Source organism: Mercenaria mercenaria, chromosome 18, assembly GCF_021730395.1.
Source record: "Mercenaria mercenaria strain notata chromosome 18, MADL_Memer_1, whole genome shotgun sequence".
NCBI classification, from domain to species: Eukaryota; Metazoa; Mollusca; class Bivalvia; order Venerida; family Veneridae; genus Mercenaria; species Mercenaria mercenaria.
In genome coordinates, this window is record NC_069378.1 from 48045704 (window position 1) to 48070422 (window position 24719).

Below are 24719 nucleotides of genomic sequence, written 5' to 3' on the forward strand. Positions count from 1 at the left end.
AAACTGTTTGAACAGTAGTCACCAAATGAGTCATAACACATGCCTGTTTCGGTCTCATAAGTATAAATACATTATTAAAATTTTGTACCGTGTAACGTCAACCGACGATGATTGTTATTATATTATTTTTGCCTCCGTTCCATATGATATATAATGCAAGAAATGGTGAAAACAGATGCTGGGTAATGTTGATTTTGTTCTTCATTGTCTAGATGTAAATCTTTAATTTTCTGACAGCTATACACAAATCGTTCGAACGAAATTAACCCTAAAAATTTAAAATTCATAATTGCACTAAATTTAAGATTTCCTATTCAACCATTTTGATGAAATGTTGACATTTCACATTGTGAAATTTCCCCCAATTAATGTTTTATGTACACAGTACTATATACAGAACGGAAGGATAATATTTGAACAAGAAGTGCGTTGCGTGTCAAACGCCATTTGATTTCATCCTCGTCTTTCATTTCAAAAATGCTGTATTTTTACCGGATCAGAAAGTCGGGTCGTTTCGGATGTTAAGTTGACATGACAAATTCAGTGGGTTCAATTTTCAGAAGTGTCGTCTGCCAGCAGCTGCAAAGTAACAGAGTCGGTGGCCGTAGAATTCTAATGAATAAGTTACTACAACTTTAAATATTTAAAGGAACTTAAAACATCCTATAATTCTGCATTATTAATTGATTAGGCTATAGATATCTTGGTAGTATTCAACTGTGAGTGTTAGAAATTCTTAAATAGATCAATGTTTTCTTACATCCGTCCGCAAAGAGCTCAAACATATTCGTTAGGATGGGTGTAAGCTGCATCTATTATATGATAGAGGTGCTAGCGTGCGTCTGTTCCTGCCCAGATTTGTATGTATCAATTGATCCTTACCATGCTAAATTTCTATAATGAACTCGTCCATCTTTCAATTTGTAAGTTACCATTAGCTGTTAAAAGGGGTGCTCACTAAGAAATACTGACTGAATGGCAAACAGTGCAGATTACGATCAGACTGCGCGGATGTGCAGGTTGATCATGATCTACACTGATCGCAAAGGCAGAATCAGTCGTGTTTAGCACGATAAGGGTTGAATAATTTATAAATTATTTTGTACCAGTATAAGCCTCCCAGAGATGACATTAATACACTCGAGACCCTTGACTTTTTTCCGTTCCCATCCACTTATATCTTAGTTATTTTATAAGTGATGAAAATGCCTAGGTTATCATTTATCAGAACAGACTCTTCTGTTGGACTGGCCACTTGCTTGTAAATGTTGTTTTTGCTGTATTATATTATACTGACCGTGGATGAGAAATTAATCAGAGTTTAATAAACAGATGAACAAGAATGTTACGCCAGTTTCCACAGCAAATAACCGTGTTGTCTAGTGCAGGAAAACGTTTAATTTTTATTAGATGTTTTTGCTTCCCACCCCCGCCCCTAAAAGATAAGTCAAATGGAATATTTATAATTTTATGAGAATCGAGAACGGGAGGTATCCCCAATTTGTGCACTCTTATCAACGTCTTTACAAGATTATGTCCCCTTTAATGGGATGAAGGTATATGAACATATACACAATTTCGTCTTTTGTTGTTTTTGCTAAGCTTATTTAACCACACGGAAAGTAATGAAAACAGGCTAACATAGAACCTTTTCAAAACGAAATTGTCAGGACGTCTGTGGAAATATAGTTCAAGACATGCGTGACGTCGTGCTCTAGCTTTCAAAATACAATGACAATGCATGCATGTGTTGCTTTCAACCAGCAGGAAGATCATATTCCAAGAATGAAGCTCACTGACTTGACAATTTGAATTCGGGGTTCGATTGAGTAGGATCACGCAATGTACACACAAGACATTTCTGTATTTAGGGGCACGCCGATTAGGCAGTTGCAATGCGGGGCTGCCTCTTGTAATGACACGGAACAGTCTAAGAAAACATCAAGACAAGAACATTTATGAACGAGACATTTTTTTATTTTTAAATACTTTCTTAAGTATCATGTATCATAAAATATCATACATTTTTACAAATAGTTCTTTGATTTCACGTTTGCACCTATTTATGTTACAATATAGCACCTTTTTTTAACTTCTCGTAAGATATATGGTAAATTTCATAAAGATCAGATATATTCATCATATATACATCAGCATGCCAACCTTCGTCAGAGCTCATTCAAACATAGTTTTAAACATTTATACTTAAACCATTTAAACATAAATACATCAGTATAATACAAAACAGATTTACAGATCACTACTCAATACAGAACAATATCTGCTATTATACTGTGAAAGTAAAGCGAAAACAGCGACTCGTTAACAACATATATATATATTGATAATGAGGAAAATATTTAAAATGTTTTAATACAAAATATGCAAATTATGACGTAATGCTGCACGTGATCACAGTAAATGTTTTGATTGGTTGCTCGAAAGCCTTGCCGTCCAATAAAATGCTAGAACACCTGCACGTGCAAAAGGAATGCACGAACTTTTTTCTGTGTATAAAGAACACAAAGAGAGTCATATACATGTTAAAGAAATGCACTTTTTATCCGAATGTATCGAATTATTGCACAGTACATAAGGAAACTACCTATATTATAGGTACAAAAATGGCTTTCATGTTACATATAATCTCATAATTTTTAAGAGGTCATCAGTTTATTACAGTCTGAATTTAGGCTACACCAAGCTTAAGTTTTCTCCATTATCTTATCAATGCTTCAAAACGATATACATGACAACAAAGGTATATAAGCGTGCAAAGAAAATGAATTTCCGGAACCAGTGTTTTAATAATGCAACAAAATGTTTAAGGGGTCTTTATTGAACAGAATAATTGAACACAATTTAACTAAAGTAAGACAACATTTGGGCAGAAGATGAAAAAAAATACGGACGCTTACTGTGTACAATTTGAATGATATTTCTAGAAAACAGAAATTTTAAGGTGATAAAATAAAAAAAAATGGTGTAGCCTGTTGTCAGATCCAAGTTTCTCTTAATTATATAGTGCTTATTCACCCGTTTAATAAATAATGAGTACCAAATTATTTAGAATCTCATGAACATTTTAAAGAGGGATTCATAATTTTTATTTCTATATTACTGAATTACCATTAATTCTAAAAACAATTCAATACAGACGCGAAAATTACAACGACGAAATTGAAATAAAAATTATCCCTAAAATGAACAAAAAAGCAAAACTGACAACCCTTCAATGGCTAAAAAGTTATTAGTTTCTAAATCATTTGTCTAAAATTCAAATCATGGAATTACTTCCCTTTATATACACACATTGGAAACAGTTTGTCAAATAAAACACAAGCCTGAAAAAACTAACAACCTTTTTGCCCTATGACACATAAACAGGTAATTACTACTACACACAAAAAGTTTAACAATGACTAACAGGAGGCTTGTGTAAGCTGGACACTGCCGAGTTACTTGTCGGCGAGTATTTTATTGGCGGCCTTGAGTAGGCATAGTCCGAATTTTTACAGCACAAACTTCCGTTACAAAGTTTTTTCCACGTTTCCAAAGTTTTCCCTGTCCATATCCAGAATCCACTGGTGATCCCCACTACGAGTAACATAAAGTATTTCAGCATAAACACTGCAAAGTCAGGTGATGATTTTTCTAAACAAGGGCAGATAACTGACTTCTCCCAATCGTCTTTTAAATACTGTTCATAAAAGTAACACGCTAACACAATTGTGGCAGGAATTGTATATAATAAAGAAAACACACCTATTCTGATCATGAGGCGCTCAAGTTTTTCAATTTTTCCACCATTTTGATGTTTAATCACATTTCTGATTCTGAACAAGGACACAAATCCAGCGATAAGGAACGTGGATCCAATTATAAGGTAAACAAACAAGGGAATTAACACAAATCCTCTGAGGTTATTTATATTCTGGTTCCCTACATAACAGATTCCCGCCACTGGGTCCCCGTCAACGCTTGACATAGCAAGAACTGCGATGCTCTTCACGCTGGGAATCAGCCATGCTGCGAAATGAAAATATTGTGAATAGCTTGCAATGGCCTCCGAGCCCCATTTCAGTCCGGCGCTAAGGAACCATGTGAACGCCAGGATAACCCACCAAATTGAAGACGCCATTCCGAAGAAATATATCAGTAAAAACGTGGATACGCAAGACGCTGGTCCCGTTGTTGAATATCGTATCATACTTCCGTCGCACGCGACGTTCTCGTGTCCGACAACCAGTCTAATAATGTAACCAATAGAAACCATAAAGTAACATCCGGTGAGAAATATGATTGGTCGTTCTGGATATTTAAATCTTGACATGTCAATAACAAATGTTAGCAATGTAACTGATGTTGAAATACAACACAAAATGGACCATAATCCAATCCAGAAAGCGGCGAAAGTCTTTTCGTCCTCATTAAGATACGGACTCGTGCAATTCATACCACAATTTTTCAGTCCTCCCGAGGTTACTTTGTTGTAATATGGGCTCGATTCATCTATCGGCTGTAACCTACATTTGCACGAGCACGCGTGCTCCTCAATAAGTGTCTTATACGGGTCCAAAATGCCATTGACGTCATTAAAGTTCGGATTGTTCATATATTTTTCCCAGTCATCAAGGTCTGTATGAGGATTGATAATATCTGTGTCCAGTTTTTTCTTTGGTGTTGCTGCTGGGCCAGTGGGTTTGTGTGTCGTTCTCTGACCTTGCGGCGGCCTTGGAGGCCGGTCTGTCGATGAGCTGTCAGTAATATTACGGTCCATACACAGCTTCCCTTTTTCTCCATAGTAAGGGAGCTTACTACAGTCCATCCGCTCAGGCCACACGAAGCCATATTGCCTCATCAGCGGTGCACATCCGGACTTGGCCCGCTCACATACTGATCTGAAAAAAAAAGATATATTTGGGAATAAAATACAAGTATAATGGGGGTAATCAACACCAGCAAAATGATACATCAAATTATTTTTCAACCTTCGTGACCGATTCGCTTACTTTTAACAAATTGTTTCTAAAATGACATTGCAGTATCATGTCTGTGTTGAAATCTTTATTTTACATTTTTCATTCATGTAAAGATTCGAATGGATGTCCAACATTTTACGTTAGTCAGTGCATACTATTTATTTTATGAATATCCTTCATTCTTTGGACTAATTAAACTCATTTAGAATATTTCAAAAGTAACCGTGTGGTACAATGGCGTTAATGTATGCCATTTTCTAAACTGTTCCATAACTTAAACTATTTGTGTGGAAATATCTAAAAAGTAGTAGGTCTTAGAAATGCAAGAAAATACTGCAATCTAAAATATCTAAACAAATATTCTTATGGGCGTTTTTGCTTTTTATTATCACAGGAGAACATGACATTTTTAAAATCAAATTTGTTTCTAAAAAAGAAAATAAACGTATTTGACAATTTCGAGTTAAAATCTTGACATCCACCAGATGTATAATGCACTTGGAAAAGAAACAGCTAAAATAATTTTAAAATGCCTTCTTTTTTCTTAAGTTTCACATTGAAACATTCTCAACGACATAGCAGAAATGCGTCTTCATGTTCAAGGTACTGAAATTGTTGGCCATTGCAGAAAACAGGTTTGAGACACACAAAAGGTCCGGTACTTTGATGTAAGGGGCTGGCTCGTGTATGTATCCAATGACCTTGCTAGCGCTAGATGCCATGCTAGAATTTTTGAAAATGTGACCTACCTGCATGCTGGTAAATGCGGCTTGTAATTCTCCATACAGATTGGGGCGTACATGGAACACAGGAAGAACTTGAGATCCGGAGAGCACTGGATCTCCACTAGGGGCCAGAACTGGTGAACCTCCAAACCCGCTTCGTCCTGGGAGTCGTGGTTGAACTGTAATAAAGAAAGTATGTAAATATTGTGCTCCTTAAGAGTTTTCTTAGGGGGTGGGGGGCAGGGGGGGGGAGTTTTCTTAGGGGGTGGGGGCAGGGGGGGGGGGGAGAGAGACAAGTTTTGAATTCATTTGGTAAGTGTTTATATAAGAAATGCTGAAGTTTTGAATTTCTGTATTAATGTTCCCACGTGCTATATTCAAATTATTTCAGCATAGAAAAATAACATAAAAGCCTTTATTGAAAGTAAAAAAGACGGTCTAGATTTCAAAGCTGCTGAAATTAGGACATTTTGATATGTAAAATATTATTTTTCCACAGACAGCTTATTTGAAGTTTCTAATGATAAGCCATGATTTAATACACAGACACTTTATCTAAACCTGTATTGCATAACAATTTTGGCATGAGGAAGAAGAATGTGCCGTTATTTTACAGTTTGATTATAGCATATAAGATATATCATGTTGCCATTACTTACTAGTGTTTACATTTACGTTCAATAACATATGTTACTACTGCTGTTGTTTTTTTTTCCTGTGATAGTTACTAATCTAAGAGGTGTGTATAACCTTGTGGTACATATTTTTTCTATATGTAGACTGTGCAAACATGCATCATGCATTGATTACTATGATATTTAGTTTCAAACTAAGAGATCGAACTTCGCCCTGTGGCAAGCGGAGACTGGTAGAGCCGGTATGTTCAAATGTTAAGTTTTCCATTGCATAAAACATATTTAGAAAACCCGTTAAAGTAAACTTCGATACAACCCTATTGATGTAGTATTGATGTTTCTAAGTCTTTTTTTTCCCATTACAAATAAAGCTTGATAAGGAAAAATGGTTTCAGTGTTGGGTTTTTGTCACTGATAAATGAAATGAAATTCTGTATGTGAATGTAACATATAATTAATACATATTTGTCCAATTCCTCGTGGTTTTCCCATCTATATGTATTCCATGACAAACTTTTTTATAACTCGTCTGCTCTTAATGAACACGTGCGACTTAATACTTCTTAACAACGAGTGCGTTTTGTTTGCCTTTGTAAACAAGATTGATATTATTTTATAAATTCATGAAAATAGTATAGTATACCTATTCCAGTTTGAACTTTATATATTTTCTACCCAAAAAACTAAAATACCGATATTTAATTTTTGCAATCCAGTTTTTGCCTGTATTCTACATGCATGTCTAGTCTCTAGAAATGCACATGTGTTTATGCATGTATATTGTGTAGATTGTTATTATGCAAAAAAATATGCTCCGCATGTACAATATGGAATGCTGGAGTACAAAAAGAAAACTGGCATATTACAGGGGGAGTAAACAAATACGTGTCAATGCTACTATACATTGACAACCTATCTCCAAAGATAATCTAGATATATATCTTTATTCTCATATCTTTTGTTCTACTTTTTTTCTTTGTTATTTAGGTTCCAAGCTTTCTATTTATATACAATGTGTATTTTGTCTACATTCTGAAGTATAAAAATGCTAAAAATTCGATATTGTCTTTGACTGACGTTTTGAAATGTAATAGAACTTAATATTACATGACTCCTTATATAAATCTTCGGTCAACAGTCTGATCTATTGACCGGCCTAAAGTGCAACACTAAATTTTGCTGGGCTAAAGTATAATTTTTTAATTTCTGATGCCATGCTATAAACACTGACTTAATGGCTTTCCATCCAATAGTCAAAACTATTGACCAGTAATAACTTTTCATCCTATTAGTCAAAACTATTGACCAGTATATAGTGACTTATTATTATCTTAACAAACATTGCACAGCATATTTGATGTATGTGGCATAAAATGAGTTAAATACATCAGTTTGGTGTTGGATTTTGTAATATGGTAATCTTTTAAAACAATTTAACGTATATCTATGTATTACTTTGATAGATATGCAATATTTAGTTATATATAAATAATGCACTGCATATGATATAAACTGATTCCTTATGTATATGTCTATATAATAAAAAGTAAATAACACATTTAACTGAATAGGAAAAGATGAAATTTTATGATTATGAATTTATTGCAATTTACCAAATATGAAATACGAAGGGCTTTTGTGTAAAATACGCAAATTAGAGCTAAAATAAGCTTCGAAAATAAACGTTAACCTTTTCTGATAATAGTTTTTAATGATATATGGTAATTGTGCTGATATATCTATGATCTCAGGTTGACTGACATGTTAATAAGCTTATCGTAAAAAACATATATAAAAATGAAATGGTTCGTAACTTTCACAGACGATCTTGAAATACAGGGTAATTGTAAGCAACATGACTAGATTTACACTTTTGCAATATATTGTCTAAACAATTAGAGATTTTTTCGAACAGGATGAATAAAATGATCAATCATTAATTCTTATTTGCAGATTTCAAGTTCCGACTTTAGCCCAGCGAAAAACCAGGCAACAATACAAACTATATCCCGGGGTTTATATATACAAGAAGTCGTGCAATAATAATAATGCATATATCTAATCTTTGTTAATCAACTATTATACGAACTATACAAGTATACTCACTTCATTTGGCATATAGGTGTAATTATATCCAATCCCTTTACACATAGGTATCGTGATTTCCTGACATTGTTTCTTGTCACCTTCTGTCATTCCGGCTGCAACCAGCACCAGAAACACTACAACAAAGTTCTCCATCTTTGATTTCTTCATTCTGTCTATCCTCTCTCTCTTTTTCTTTCCTTCTACGAAACTTTTCAGGCAATCATGAACACAGTCTAGTCTGTTCGTTCACCTTCTGTTAACTTCGCATCAAATCAGTGAATAATTTAGAAGATATTCCGGCTCAATTTACACAAAATTAAGACAATTATATGTCCATTCCGCGATCTAAATTAGCTAATCTCTAGGTCAGATATTTCGGCACGGACGTATTTATCTTCCACAAACTGACCGATGCAGAGAGTTTTTATCTAGGTCCAGTAGATATACGCTATCTTGCGATTATACTTAAATTTTCTCTCTTGTTTATAAGTGAAAATTCACCGTATAAACAACTCTCTTAAAGCCCTTAATGATACAATGTCTTAACCATGGATCTAAAACTATTTAAATGATGCGAAAATATAAACAAATGTGACCTATATGAAATCCAAATATCTATATTTAATGCTCGTCAATTTTGATAAATTGATAGCTTTGTTCCAAACACTGGAGTCAAGATTAGTTAGCACTTTTTCTCGAAGTCCACTCCTTTAAGTCAATAAATCCAAAGAGAAGATGTTGTCTATTTCACAAATGAGAATTGTTCTTTTCATAAACAGGCACGTTAATTTTTTAATCCACGAGGTCCAGAAATTTGAATAAAGTCCAGTGGCTCCTTAAGATCTGACGCCAGATTCAGCTCGGATCATATAGCTGAAACCTATCGTTTGGCGACACTCGAACCAATGTAAACTTTTTAAAGCTTAAAATGTGTTTGTTTTCTTGGTGCAGATCAAATCCCAGAGACTTAATACGATCCTTGTGTATAATCCGAAAAGCTAAGCCGGTATTAGATTTCAGTCTAACAACGAGGCACTTGTGTCGAGTTCAAACAGAATCGTTTTCTGAGCCAGTAAGAGTTTTGTGCATTATTTATATTCCCGTTGCGAGAAAAAATCTCAAAAGTTTTTGACAGGTTTGACACGTGATTATCTATGTAAGAGACAATCCACTCAAAACTTTACTCCAAAAATGTGTGAAAACTGCGAAAAAAAAATTAACCCTCCGAGTCCTGCAGTCGATGTTTTTCACGGCTTGTCTTCCTCCGAGAAAACTGTTTCACTGCGAGTTTTTTGCGACCTCTGATTTAGCTTGGCAGAGATTTTAATCTTAGGTAGATATCTCTCGTTGTCATTAATGATTATTATTTCGAATACGCTGTCTAATTCATTTAATTTCAGTTGTATACAAGTATTTACTGTAGTTTCTTTTGAATATGAATCGCTTCTCAGTTACGTCACTGCTGCGGAAGACGTAATCGGCGAATCCAGAGTGCAGCTTTAATCACATGATCATCAAGCTCCTCCTACCTGAACTCATCAGTATTATCTGGGTGATTGGCAGGCGTTTTGATGATATTGATCAGTACACTATGATTTCCTGTAAAGATAAAGCGAAAATGATTTTGAAATATCGCCACACGAAGATCATGTCACTCTCTAAACGCTAATTTGAATGATAAACGATATTTTGTATACATTTTTCTAAAGAATACGGAAAGAAATGAAAATTTATGAGTTGATTAACTGAAAATAACAAAATACACCTTTCATAATGATGTATAAATAAATCCTGAAAGAAACAGAATCTGATACCTTTTCGTCTTTTTATTGATACATTCTTGCTCATGTTAACAGTAAAGAAATTTAGAGTATCCAGTTTGTTTTGAGTATACAGGAGAAAATGCACTTGAAGGCCATATTTTAAAAACTTGTGATCGGCGACCAAATAATGATGGCGCAAACGTTAAGTTTGTTTTACATGTATATCTTTTTGCAAAAACTTGGTTTTAAACATTTTTAGATATATACATGTATCACTGTTTCAGGAAACTGTTACCATAGAGACGGTAACTCAAATTTTAGTTTTATTTAAACCGACAGTATCTTATATCATCCCGATTGATACATACCATAATTTCCACGTACGTGCAAATGTTATTCCAAATATTAATGCATCGAACATATCAAAACTTTTAAGACGTGATGCAAATTTTGTTAGTTTTCCAATTATAACTTTTAAAATATGAACAAAACTCTAGAATTCTCACAATATGTATAATAATACCCATGGGAATAAAAATCCATCCAAACGCGTCCACAGACCTCAAAGAAACAGGCAAACACAGATTTCAGCGTGTAATATATAGAGAAATATTAGAATGGAGTTATCCTGGAGGCAGATCATTCCCCGCCACCGTTTATTTGTTTTAGTCAGCGCCTATTAACAATGAAGAGCTTATCGGGGATTCTATCTAAGAAATCGCGCCTTGGACCGATTATATAATAATGCCATGACAAAAATGGAATCTTAGATATTTTTGCGCGTATTTAGAGATTTTTGCCTGATTTCGCGTGACGCATTCCGTTACTTAACGTCAACTGAAGTAAAGCTTTAAGCGTGTCACGGTGACATATGTTATGTGCTATGTATTTTGGCTGCTACCGACGGTTGCAGATATATGTGAGAAAATTCTCAGCACTGCATATCTTCTTCTTTTGCCATTTTTTTTTATTTTGGGTGTCTGTGAAAGGAATCTACAGAAGTATAGGTTCTTATACTGTTTGCATCCAAAGAAAGTGGGGGTTTCATACATAAAAGGAAGTTTGATATTTCAAAAAAAGTGTATGTGAACGTAAGAATAAAAGTTATTAGAAAAAGCGTGGCTCCCTGAAGCGTGAATGAACAGCAAAATATAGCTTTACAGATGTTTTATGAAGTTGTTTTATTTTTAGAACTGTAATGCTCTTAAATTTCGACACCAAAGACTCTTATTATTGAAATATTTATGAATATATATAAAATAATTAAATATCAGCCTCGTCCTTTTGCTTTAATAAAGTGTAAATTCCTATAATAACTGGCCGATTGTTTATGTAATTTTACAATCATTCTTTCTTGTGTGTGTGTATGTTTTTTTTTTTTGTTTTTTTTTTATTATTATTGTTTTTTTTATTTGTTACTTCGTTTTATATACTGTTCTCTCTATATCTTTTAACAATGGACTGATATAGACTTTAAGACGGACTAGAAATTAAGAGACAACTAATCATATCAAATTATAATCTTTATTCAAAGAACGACAACTCTTCATCATGCCTGTCAAATTATTATTCATAATTATAAAATGAAGACATAAGAGTTAATCACCTATTTACAGTAACTAATGATCTGTTACGAAAATGACACTAGCATTATGACAGCTAATCATTTTTCACACTCGATTTTTGCAGCGTCAAAAATAATTTTGGCGTGTCGAAAAAATCGATAACATCGGGGCAATCATTTGCTATTGTTGATTCTTTGAAATTTCCCTGAATGTGACATGATAACAGTGTTTTATAAACTTGTCAAAATATTTTTAAATCTTTTGTTTTTTTAATCATCTACATTTATATCTTTCAGTCTTATCAACGCTTATTTTGCCTACATGAAAGATGTAGATACGGCATTGCAAACATTAGATCATATTTACAGATTTAAATGACAAGGTATTTATTATTTTACTGATTTGCTATGATAGCGTCAATGTCTTATCATAATTTTGTAGTTCATAATCGGCCCTTCCTCCCAGAATCGTTGTCTTTACATGTATCTAAGCTCTTTAATGATGCCGACACGTTTTTTCTCTAGAGAACAGCACTGAATCTAAAATTACAGTTAAATTATCATGAACTTGTCCTGTGTCATATATATTATACCCAGACTTGCCAAACCCCTTTTTAAAAACTTTTTTTTAAAACTCCAATGAACTTCATTCTCACGAAAAAAAAGTTAAGGTTAGGGACGTTGGTTTCAACATTTAACGAATGTGTTTCATTTTTCTTTACACTGATGGGTAAGGAGGAAACTGAATCCCTATCATGACACTGCCCTCTGTATTAACTTCATGTAATAATTTATATTTTTATTAAGGGCATTGGTGGTACTTGACCCAAAAGAGGGCTTATTTATAAAAAAGTTGGTGAAGGTCGAACCCAGGAGTCCATCAAGGCAACGTTTTCAGGCTAAGACGGGCACCATAGTAAAACACTCGACCTTCTGTAGGCCAGCTGGATGCAGAACTGTACATCCTAAATGAAGTTTTGAGCCTAAATGGGCAAGTCATTCGAAGTCAGCAATCTTAACTATAGACGTCCCCAGCTCGATCCTTAACTTTTCTTTCTTTAAAACTGTGATATAACAGTAGGACTTATTTTACGTGCCTTTAATTTGTAAAAAAATATCTTTATTGGTCATAGGAATAGAATAGCATAATATGTTACATAAGGGCTAGAAAAAGAAAATACATTTTAATCTTAAAATTTAAAATTTGTTTGACAGAATTAGGCTTCATCTGTTACAATTTTAAGGCGCTTTACATCGACTATGTAGCCGTCAGAGCTTCTTTTCCTAGGACATTCGGAATATCTTAATTTTCTCCATTGAAATGACATCGTTTTATTCGCCAAAAAACAAGCCTAATGAGGTCGCTCCTCTATCAGCAGGTTTTATACACCGTACGATTATCTTTTATATCTCATTGTTGAAAATTTCAATGAAATTCATCTTATTTCAACAATTTGAAATTTTGCCATTTTGCGAGAGCGCAAAAGTCGCACTTGCATGTCATTTAGGTTTTTATTTACCACCCTTTCGCCCGTATCTTCTACTAATTTAAAGGTTTTTGAAAACTGAAGAACGACAATTTGTAATATTTAAGGAGTACTTTGTGGTAGTTTTTAGACAAATAAAAGAAGTGTTTTAAAGATTTGGTCGATATTTGAGCCCGGTATGTCGGTACTAGCTTCGCCCGCTGAGAGGAAATTGATTAGTGGAACCCAACGATCAATTAAGAGTACAATTTCAACAGAAGAGCGACAATGAACTACAAATTGCCGCATCATGTGAAGAAAAGACACGAGGCTCATGACAGGAAAATTTACAACTGCTTCAAGCTTCAAAACCACGGTTGTGAGATTAAGAGAGAAAAGTAACCCATATAAATATGTCCTTTAAACAAACAAAATGTTTCTTTTTGTGAATAAAATATTTTAAAAAATCAATGAACTAATAGGGCTTACAAAACGGTAAATATTTCCCTTATCTGGTATTTGAAATAATCGAAATATCATCAACATTTCACTCGGTGTGAAAAAAATAAAAATGCGTAACTACGTTTTGTTGAGCTTTGTATCAGTGAAAATGTATCAAGGATATGTTTAACCGGAAAAGAAGGTATTCAAGCATATTTTCCCGATTTGATCCCCATTGATTTGATGTCACAACTTAAGTGTTTAAAGTATTTTTGTCAAAGTAAACAGATAATATTGTTAGAATTTGTATTTCATTCACGGTGTTTGCACAGTATTCTGAAACTTTGGGGTAAATGCGGTGCATTGACTGAATGACTTTGCATTGGGTTCTTTAAAACAATTAAATGGACGACCCGCCCTCCAAATAGATTTATATTGAACTTTGTTTGTTTGCACATGCCATAATGTTTACTTTTGGCGAAAAAATGCATAATATGTGTATTAATTTTTAGAAATTCGAGAATAATGAATTGAAATGCTGTATTATGCTATACCAGGGGAGATTTTTTTTTTTTAAATCAAGTTGTTTCAGTACAAAAGTCGATCGGTTGAAATTCAGAGCTGTAGAAATGATATTGCTATCAATCCTCAACAATTGTGTACGAAAGTCTGATAATATGGGACATTCATAAAGCGGCATGTCTTTAACATCAATTCAATTGTGTAAACAATTTTATAAATATTGTTAACAGATTCTTGTTAAAACTGTCACCTTTCGGTTCGGACATGTGTTTTTTTTTTTTTTTTGCCTTATATTTCAATGATTGCTGTAGAATAGTATCCAATTTACTAATTCTAGGAGAGATAAACATTATACTTTGCGTTTGATTAATCCATTCACAAGATGTGTCATTCTGATTCGACTGACGAACCTAGACATTGACTAATCCGTGATGTTGTTAGCACGATTTCTAACCATGTGCTAAAGCTGTCTCCGCACGTCGAAGAGCTGATAAAAACTGATATTCACCAACAAAAGAGTTATCAAGACCTGCTATTGACGACAAAGGAGCTATCAGTAAATTTTTCACAAAAATCAAAAAGGTGGTAGGAGTTTTGGTCACAGTAATTTGGAAATAATCAGTCTACTGACAAAAACTTGTATACAACAAAGTATTTGTCATATCTTGTTCATTTTGTACCTTAAAAGCGCACAAAACAGAATTATGGAAAAGAAACGGAAAGTTCCTTTTTTTCTTATTTCATCTTTTCTGCGATTCCATAAAACAATGTAAATTGTATGAACGATTTGTAGCCAAATGGTCACTTTAACAATTACCAGACGAAACTGTGTTGAAGTCCAAGCACCCTAAATTCTAAACTTATCTATCTTTCTTGTTTTGCTGTTGTTGTTGTTGATGATGATGATGCATTTACTTCGAATGATACTTTTCAAGAAATTATTATTACATTTTTTGATGTCTAATTATCTAAGATTCTATCTCGGTTTTTATTTACTACTATAAATGAATAAAATATAGCGGGAGATATTGGAAGTAACTTTTTTTACTGTTTATTTATTGTATTTTAGCAAGTTTCATCAAACATTTGTTTGACATTTTCCTCGCAAATCTGTTTATATTTAAACTATCTGTGCGCATGATTTAAAAGATTATAAAAGCACATGCTGAACGTGCGAACTATTTGGCAAAATAAGACGAAGTTTTGACATGCACTCATCTATACCAACATTTGGTGGAATTAGATATGTATCAACATGGTTTAACAAAATCAAAATAAACTCGGCAAATCTATTTTGACAATTTTAAGCTCTGAACAAAACGTGCACCGAAGCTGGTTGAAATTACCATCTAATCGGGTCTAATTTTCGCTGCGGGATGTCACAGCTTTGCTTCCAAAGGGTGCAATGAGGTTGAATGTTTTGGCACCGGGGACCTATTTTCTCAGCGTAATTAGATACACTGCCAGAGACGAGCAAAGCACAGACGCTTTACCGCTGCGTTTGAAAACAGTACCGGTACTTGGAACAACCTCTTGAGTAACAAGGATCGCCAAAGAAGGTGACCTTGGGTGTGTTAAAACCGGATGTGCGCAGTAATTTTTGAATAAACGAAATCTGCATGCGGCATGACAGCCGAGGAAGGTAACAAAACGTCAGATTAATTCTCACCGAAGGCAAGTTAGATAATTAATTCGACGTGATAACTATGTAGCTGAAATGTATGGCACAAGTGTTACATTATAACGTATATTTACTGTAAAACAGGAGTTCTTTTTGATATCGACTTGGCATTGTACGAAGAATTCTACACAAAACATTCGCTATGTGTCATTCTTCATTTTGTTACACTTCTTATATCTAATCTCTTTCCCAGCTTCTTTATACATTAACCTTGATAAAAACATGTCCCCGACAGTATATCTAGCAACCACGGACTATCGTAGAAGTATTTGACGAGTTTATAATAAAAAAAAAGCACAGATGCTTACACTTAGTTACTTGAACTTTTATTTTACTTACAACAAAATTATACACAGAAAACGTATTCAAATTTTGAGGAAATTCGAAGTAATCTATTAAAAGATGTCCATTATAGCGAGCACATTTACCATGAGTTTGAATCTGTTTAAAGCGCAAGTTTGTCAACAACAATGGAGGTACTCTTATGGTACCAGTGGATTACCAAAATAAATAAAGTATTACTAAGAACTTGATACATGTATAAGCACAATCCAAGTTTGCATTTTACTCATATACCGTCATGATTTGTCTTTGAGTGCAACGCAGATTTCACCATTTCTCATTTCGAGTTAAACTTGGCTTTTTGCAAGATGTATAATGATGTAAAAAAATCTGAGTATTTTAACCCATATTTATTCCCAAAACGAAGACGAAGGATTTGAAATGATATTAAACTCAGACAACGCCAGTTTTACAGTTTATTCCCACTTAAAAAACTTTAAAACAAATGGAATTTCAAGCTGGGTGTCATATGAAATGTATGTCTTTAGATTTAAGCGAGAAGTTGACGTTTGCAAAAGATACAAATGTACTGAACATGTTTTGTCTCGGTCCACATGCCAGAACTAAGTTCTCCAATATTTCATATCTCCTGTTTATCTTATGACAGACTGACCACTTGTTATTAAGTCTTGATGGACACAAATGACAAATTCATAGAGATATAGTTCACTCTAAGATTACCTTATCGACACAACAGGATATCATTACGTATTATTTTGCCATTATCGGTCTATTATCGGACATCGACCGTCCATGTGCAAACATCACTTCGGACTTCAGTACGTGATAGTAGCCATACTTGGTCGCTATCTCTCAGTGAAAATTGTAACTAAAACAAAGACTTTACGATAGATAACAAATTTATTAGATATACTAATTTTGTTTTAATTCTATAAAATTATTTCAGTTCTGATGTTAAAAATATTACAAGGGAGTCCGACCATCTCTGAAGCTGCTATTACAAGTACCTATGTCCTAAAACGGCTATTGTCAAAAAAAAGGAAAGTACTTTGCCTTAAGGGAGAGGGGTGCGCATAAACAAATACATTCACTAAACCAACAAGAAACATCTGCAAAACCCCGATTTTTACAAATTTCCCGAGACGGTTTCGTCAAACGGGAATCACAAAACACTAGACCGACCCATAAAAATAAAAAAAAAAAAAAAAAAAAAACTGCCAAAAACAGGGTTGTTCAAGTCTTTAATTGGTAAAGTATTTGGACCCGTTTCAAGAAACCTTCTTAGGACGAATCTTATATTAGAAATTACTTCAAATTAGGAGTACGTTCTTGCGCGAACATTATTTTAAATAGATTCAGTTTTACTAATTCGGCTTTTCTTGGAATCTGAGCTGAACAAAAATAAAACAAATTTGTCCTAAAATTGAATTCACGACACCCTTTTTATGAAAGATACGAGAACAGGCTTATATCCAATGAATTTTCACAGCCCATACTCAGGATAGAATTTGAGATGACATTTATGAACATTTGTGAAACAAGCCCTTATTACTTAAAGTACATGCAGACAGACGCACGACACATTCAGTTAAGTCCTGTAGACACTGTCAAGTAACGAGAATGTAAACATCAATCTTGTTTGATATGGACCATCTCTAAGTGCCTTTTCGTTATTATTTTAGAGTTTTCCTTGTATAAACAATCTTGTCAGTTTTCATAAACATATTGCATAATATCTGGTAATGTAAGGTAACATTGAATGGTCGGACCTCGAAGCAACCGTTAAACAAACTACTTATAACATTTGCTTTCGCCTATGTTTACCATACACAATGTTCTTAAACGAGTTAGCCGTTAAATAAAGCCATATGCGAACCGGAGCCGACCAGGCTTTCAGTGGCTTAATTAGGAAGCGGACATCTTAGATTTATATGGTTTAGGCGATGATACAAGCGGCTTAATGACATAACACGCAAGCACACTCTTTATGATATAAGCGGCTTAAACTAGTATTTAAGATAATACTGCATATGCTGATCAAAGAAAATAAAAATGACACAATTTTGTGTAGAAATTATGGCTTGTTTTCTAATTAGTTCATGTTAATATTTTGTGCAAAATAATATCCCGCTGAAATAAGTAGCGGACACGTTACATCAGAATTTCGTCAACAGGTCACTAAAATGCTGACCCTCCCGTATATACATAAACTTCGTTGTTACTAAAATTCCAATTAGATTGTTTCTGTCCTGAGGACCGTTGTTAGAATACATAAAGAAACAGGGTAATGTAAAAAACTGTTTTTGCAAGGGCATTTATACTATTTGTCGATATTTCATTGTCTTTGTCATATGCAAACAAAGTGAAACCCCTAAAAACTGAACTTAGCTTCGGCCCCGAAACTGTCCGGTTTATACAGGTTCACCGGTATAAACAAGAAGTATTTTTTCGTTCAAATATTTTTTAAAGTTGAAAATGAAACTATCGAAATTAATAATAATAATAATAATAATAATAATAATAATAATAGTCCGAAAACAATTGTTTTGCATCCTTCTTTGTAAAGATATGTCAACTGAATAACAAAATTGCATGATTTTAAAAGAGGTATTTTGGGGGTGTGTTTTTTCTTCTTCTTTAGAACTTACTATTTCATACAAAAAAAAAACGAAAATCGCATACATATAATAAAATGTCTAACTGTTGTTTGAAGTGTGTCTTTATATTAATCAAAGGAACATTGCCGGAATCATGGCTTACTTTTATAACAACATATATACTTTATCTGCCTGTCTATATGTCTGTTTGTTTTTACAGTAGATGGATGTAGTGTTTGTTTACATGTATATATCTGACATCAAAAGATGACCGATTAATTGACAGATGGTCAAAACATTACAAAAATGCTTGTCTGTTTAGAACACAAAATACTTCATATATTTTGATGTCCATTAACAAAGATAACGGTGTATTTTTACAAGAATTTAACAGATGTATATGTTTATATAAATAAATCTTCTTTAAAGTCCAGCGGTAAATTTTTTTATACATTTGAATATGTAAATAAACTTCGAGATCAGCACTGTTGTAAATATCCTGTTCTAGATCTTAGACTATGCTACAAACTACAAAACTTCGAAGTTTCATTGAAATATTTTATGGATTTAATACTTTGATATTAGTTTAAAATTTGCGATTTTACATAAGGGGTCTATGAAAAAGTCCGAGTAAAATGTAATCATTACCCAAGTGAAATTAGTATCATTCCGCAATATTTCGGACATGTTAAAATTATGAATACCACTTTTTTACATTTTTATGATTCATAACAGTGAATTAAGCAAGTCTATATCATATGTTCAATACATTTATATCAAGGTAATTTTAATATAATGTCTAGAATAGACTGGCTTGTGTCACTACGAAATAGATTAGACAAATCTTTATAATCTGTCTAGTGGCTAGTCTATGAATATCCCGACTTTACCATTATCAATTCATTTACTTTTCTGTCGTAGGGTTTGCATGTCACAGTCTTTGAAACTATCATAATTTTGTGGACATTTAGCACGGTTTTATTATCTAAAACTTCAGATGACATAACCTATCAGTTTCAACAAAATTGCACGCGCATTCATTATATTTTTTAATTATTATAAATGATTAAGTTTTCCTATAAAATCGCAAGCTTACTTATTTCATTAGTATAACGTAAAATTTACAAAGAATTAAAAGTAATTTACTTACGTATATTAAATACAGTCCTTTAAAAGTGATTGTTTTTGTATCTAACAGAAAAGTAACTCCAAAGTCCAAACAAATCTCTTTACTCCGTATTTTCAAAAGAAATCTGTTAATTTGAAGTAATGTTTACCTCTTCATTACATTTTCTTTAGGTATTTATAATTTATTTAACGCCTGAGTGCGTTTATTTTCGTTAATTAAAATACTGGAGCCATTTTGCTGAAATTTGGCACTAATAGTGCATGCCAAGTGTGATTAAGATCGGACTGACATGCGACTTTCTATTGTTCTTTAATAGATTTACGATCAGATCTAGGTAGGCCTTCACACCTAATTCTGTGTGGTAAAATAGTGTCAAATCTAATGACAAAATTTTCTTTCAATTCTGTCTTTAACTGATTGTATAGTCATTTGTTCCGATAAAAGCTTATGATGTTTTTAATTTTCTAATGAAGTGATTTTCTTTTGATTTTTGACACTGATTAGTCTGAAAATAATTACATGTTTGTTCTTACAGTATCACCTGAAATACATCGTTACACAGCTGACAGAACCTATTCTTTATACTATAACAGAAAAAAATGCAATGTCCATGCACCGAGGTTGCCGGAAAAAAAGAATGTAAAAGAGCTAGATACCATTTTGTTCTTAGCTAGCGTTTTTTTTTTTAAAGCATACCGTTTAGTTATTGTCTGTAATAGGTAAGCTGTGTGTACTAATGGTTTGTGTCAGACAGAATCAAATGACTAAAATTAAGTTAAGCAAGTTTTAAAATCGCATTTTCCAACGCGATGTAATAATATTATGGTTATTATGACCGAAATAGTTTAAGGTGATGGACCCGAAATGACACTCGGCAGTTTCCGTACGAGTACGTATTCACCGTAACTCATTCGGCATTCTTCGGTCGTAAATGCAGCTCAACATGTACATGGATTTCCGTAAAAACCGAAGAATGCCGATTAAGCATACGGAGATTACGTTAATTTTCAATCATGGGTCCACTACCTTAAAAATAAGAAGAGAAAAGGTAACTGTGACATGAAAAATCATTCCTTAACAGTATTTTTTCCCAATCTGGGCCTCTAGTAGTACAAGTATAGAACAGAACAGGACACAACAGAGCAGAAGTCTATCTTAAAAAGTTGACTCGATAGCAAATGCATGCATTTAAACAGTCAGAGTTAACGTGAATGATTGATAATCAAGTGATAAGTTAATCCAACAATCACTGCACACGGTTATGATACCGACAAACTCCGGCGAGCCCATATGCAGGTGTCATGAATTTTGAAATTGCTATCGCATGTCTTACCAAATATCACGAAATACTTAAATTGTCTAAGGAGAGAATGTACATATTCTTAAAACAGCAACAACAAAAACAAAATACAAGAAAATGACGTGCATTTGTCTGGATGTCTGTCTAATATGGAGTTTCATTTTTTTTGTTTTCTTATAAATACAGAACTTAATACATCCGTAAGAATAACAGTTCAAGATTTGTAAACCAACTCGATTACGCAGGCCTATTACAAAGCCACTATTCATAAAAAAGAAAATGTCATTTAAGATATCTCATAACTGCCCTATTTGGGCCAGATTTATCTGATACTTATAGACAAAATCGCCCTGTCCGAAATCCGCTTATTTAAGCTATCTCTATGTTTAAGTGCCTTAAATTTCCAGCTTAAGAACATTGATACCACTTGAACGGTCAAAACATTCCATACGACAATAATAAACGTGTATTATTATGTCCTTTTAAATTGTTAAATGCAAAAATATTGTATCTGTTTGTTCGCCCATGTTTAGATAAATTACGATCGCAAGCACCACTGCCATTAGAGGCCAGTCCCTATTTGGCAAGAACGACCTTAAGATTGGTAAAACTAGGCCCGAGTTGTTAAATAAAATGCAAAGTCATTTTAAAGCTACTTTAAGTTAACAATTAGCCTGCTGGTTGCAAGTGTTTCTGCCTTTGCGACCAGTGCAGACCAAGATCAGCTTGCAAATCCGTGCAGTCTGGTCAGGATCCATGCTGTTTGCTAACGGTTTCTCTAATTGCAGTAGGTCTTGAAAGAGAACAGTATGGATCCTGACCAGACCGCGCGGATGTGCAGGCTGGTCTGGATCAATGCTGGTCGCAAACGCAGTATGTTAGTTTTCTCATGGTGCGGCTCATTTGTATAAATAAACAGGATCCCCTGGTTCAAATGTTATACCATAAGAAGAAAATAATTTTTATAAATCAACAGAATCCCCTGATTCAAATTCCATATCGAAACAGTATATTGGAAATAAATAAATTTAAGAAATTAAGTAAATTTAAGAAATTTTGATAAAAGAAAGTGACTAAATCTTGAAAAAAAAAACCTTCAAGGCTATAGAATGTGAGTACCTACGTTTCTAATGTCTTTGTAATTATTTTTAAATATTTTCCTATATCACCAATCCATTAAGATGCCCTTTGATTCCAGACTCATCCGATATAAACCGGTAATTAAATATGATGTCCATTTCTTTGAAAGATTAACTAAACGGCAGATTCGTATTATACTTTCATTAAAAGCTATTATTTTCATATCATCAAACCCAAAAATGACCGGTGTTTTACCATTGTCTTAAAATTTGCGGATATTCATTTCCGTCGGCGAATTAATTTCATCTTTGATTTACTAAATGGAAATAGGAAAATAATTATCTTATTAACGCACCTTCCCATTTTCCTTATTTGGAGGGATTTTAGCTTTATACTTTATCATTTTCCTGCAAGGTATAGAAGGAAACGAAAATTTAGACTTTTATTGCGACGTATGTAAAAGAAACGCACGTAAGTTCATGATAAGCAGGTATGAATTCTTTATAAAAGGATTGTTTTGGAAATCTGATAATATTTTGGAGTCCCTCTCACTCAGTAATATACCCCAAAACTGTCCATTGTTTTATTCAGCAAATGACCGTTTTTGAATAAATATTTTACAACACGTGCCATAAATATTTCAGACTGGTTATATGAACAATGGTATAAGGTGATAAATCTGAGTTTTGAGACCAGTCTACAAATGCAATCTTGACATTGGTCAATTCAAGCTAGAGTGCACTCAGGATCTACCGGTAGGTTTGAAATTGGTTTACAAACTCGGGCCCTGATTGTTGTTCCTGAGCATATTCTTGAAATCAACCAATGGCAAGATGGCTTCCTTCTCAGACTCGTCTCCAAACACAGTTTTATAACTTCAGGCCCTGAATGGTTGTTTCTGAGCACGTTTTTGAAATCAACCAATGGCAAGAATGCTTCCTTCTCGGGGTTGTCTCCTTACTTCGTTTTATAACCCACAGGCCTGATTGGTTGTTTCTGAGCACAGTTTTGAATTCAACCAATGGCAAAAAGGCTTCCTTCTCATGCTTGTCTCAATACTCAGTTTTATAGCCTACACGTCTGGTTGTTTCTGAACATATTTTTGAAATCAACCAATGTCAGGAAGCCTTCCTTCTCAGGCTTGTTTACAAACTAAAATAGAAAAAAATAAGGCGCTGATTGGTAGATTTTGTGCATAGTTTTGAATCAACCAATGGCAAGACGGCTTCCTACTCCGTTTTGAAACATCAATGCCTGTTTAGTAGTTTCTGAGTATATGTGTGAAATAAACCAATGAAAAGAAGACTGCATTCTGAGGCTGCCCTCCAAACTCATTTTATAACCTCAAACACTGACTGGTTGTTCCCAAGTATATTTTTGATTAAAAAAGTCTTGATCGCTTTCTTCTGTTGGTCACCAAATCCCCGTTATATCGTATTAACGATGTTAAACTATTGGCTTTTGTTGTTTTTGTTAAAAGATACCAGGCACTCAATGAAATACAACCAAATAAACAAACATTCTAGAAGCCAAGTACATTATTTTAAATGGTGATAATAGCTTTTCTCAAAAGTTCCTTTCATTTAAAAGAAAAGGATCGTGTTTTCCTGACAAGATCAGGTGACAACATTTTGTACGACAAAGGGTAGAACCATACTTATAACCAAAATATCGTTAATAATTGAAAAGTTTTTGTTTTGTTCCCGAAAGGAAAACACTTGAGAACAAAAGATATCAATTTCAGTATTTTTTGAAATTTTAATGATAGGAAACCACTTAAGGCATTCAAGGAAATGGATTCTTTATGCACGAGATACGTTTGCCTGTCTTAAGGGTCCATATATCTTAAACAGAAATGCCGGTGCTAATTGGGGTCAAACGTTTAAGCGCGTATTTCTGATACATTTAAAATGGCCCTCAAAACAGAATTAAAAGGTAGCTTTGTTAGAAAATTTAATCAACATAAAGTTTGAGGATCCAGTGAAATGAAAGTCGACGGATCTGTAAAAGAGATTTTTCAGTGGCATAACATGATTGCAAAAAGACGTCATGCAAATCGCTGAGATCGGAAAATTCTACATATTTTAACGTTATGTCCAACGGATAAGGGGATAAAAAGAATTTGCCGGTCTATTTGCTATGTAGTGGCAGTTGCACAACCGATTTTAGACAGTAAAGTGACAACGACAAAAGCTAAAAAATTAACAACAAATCAAGATTGTAATGATGAAAAAAGAATCCTTCAAAACCTAGACAAAAAGCAGGACGCATACAGTTTAAAATATAAAAAATGCCAAAAAATTGGTGCCCCGGGTGAGGATCGAACTCACGACCTTCAGATGACTCTGTGGTCTTATGATTATGAGACTGACGCGCTGCCTACTGCGCTACCGAGGCACTTACATATCTGATTTTATACGCCTTGCATCTTAATATAGGATGA

The 24719-nt window shown here is 33.7% G+C and overlaps 1 protein-coding gene and 1 non-coding gene across 7 annotated transcripts in view; both read right to left on the minus strand.

Moving 5' to 3' along the window:
* Positions 1 to 1955: 1955 nt before the first annotated feature.
* LOC123539500 (frizzled-5-like) overlaps positions 1956 to 24719 on the minus strand; it is a 74297-nt gene continuing 51533 nt past the window's right edge. For 3 of the 6 annotated variants that reach the window (XM_045324149.2, XM_053529483.1, XM_053529486.1), the window contains 3 exons: positions 8449 to 10029; positions 5732 to 5886; positions 1956 to 4901 (listed from right to left, as the gene is read on the minus strand). In XM_045324149.2, the coding sequence (XP_045180084.2) occupies positions 3413 to 4901; positions 5732 to 5886; positions 8449 to 8598 (1794 nt within the window). In that variant the 5' untranslated portion in view covers positions 8599 to 10029 and the 3' untranslated portion in view covers positions 1956 to 3412. The other 3 variants (XM_053529487.1, XM_053529485.1, XM_053529484.1) reach the window with 3 other exon arrangements.
* Trnam-cau (transfer RNA methionine (anticodon CAU)) lies at positions 24582 to 24673 on the minus strand. The gene is given in 2 exon segments: positions 24582 to 24617; positions 24637 to 24673. It is a non-coding gene; the product is annotated as a tRNA-Met (tRNA).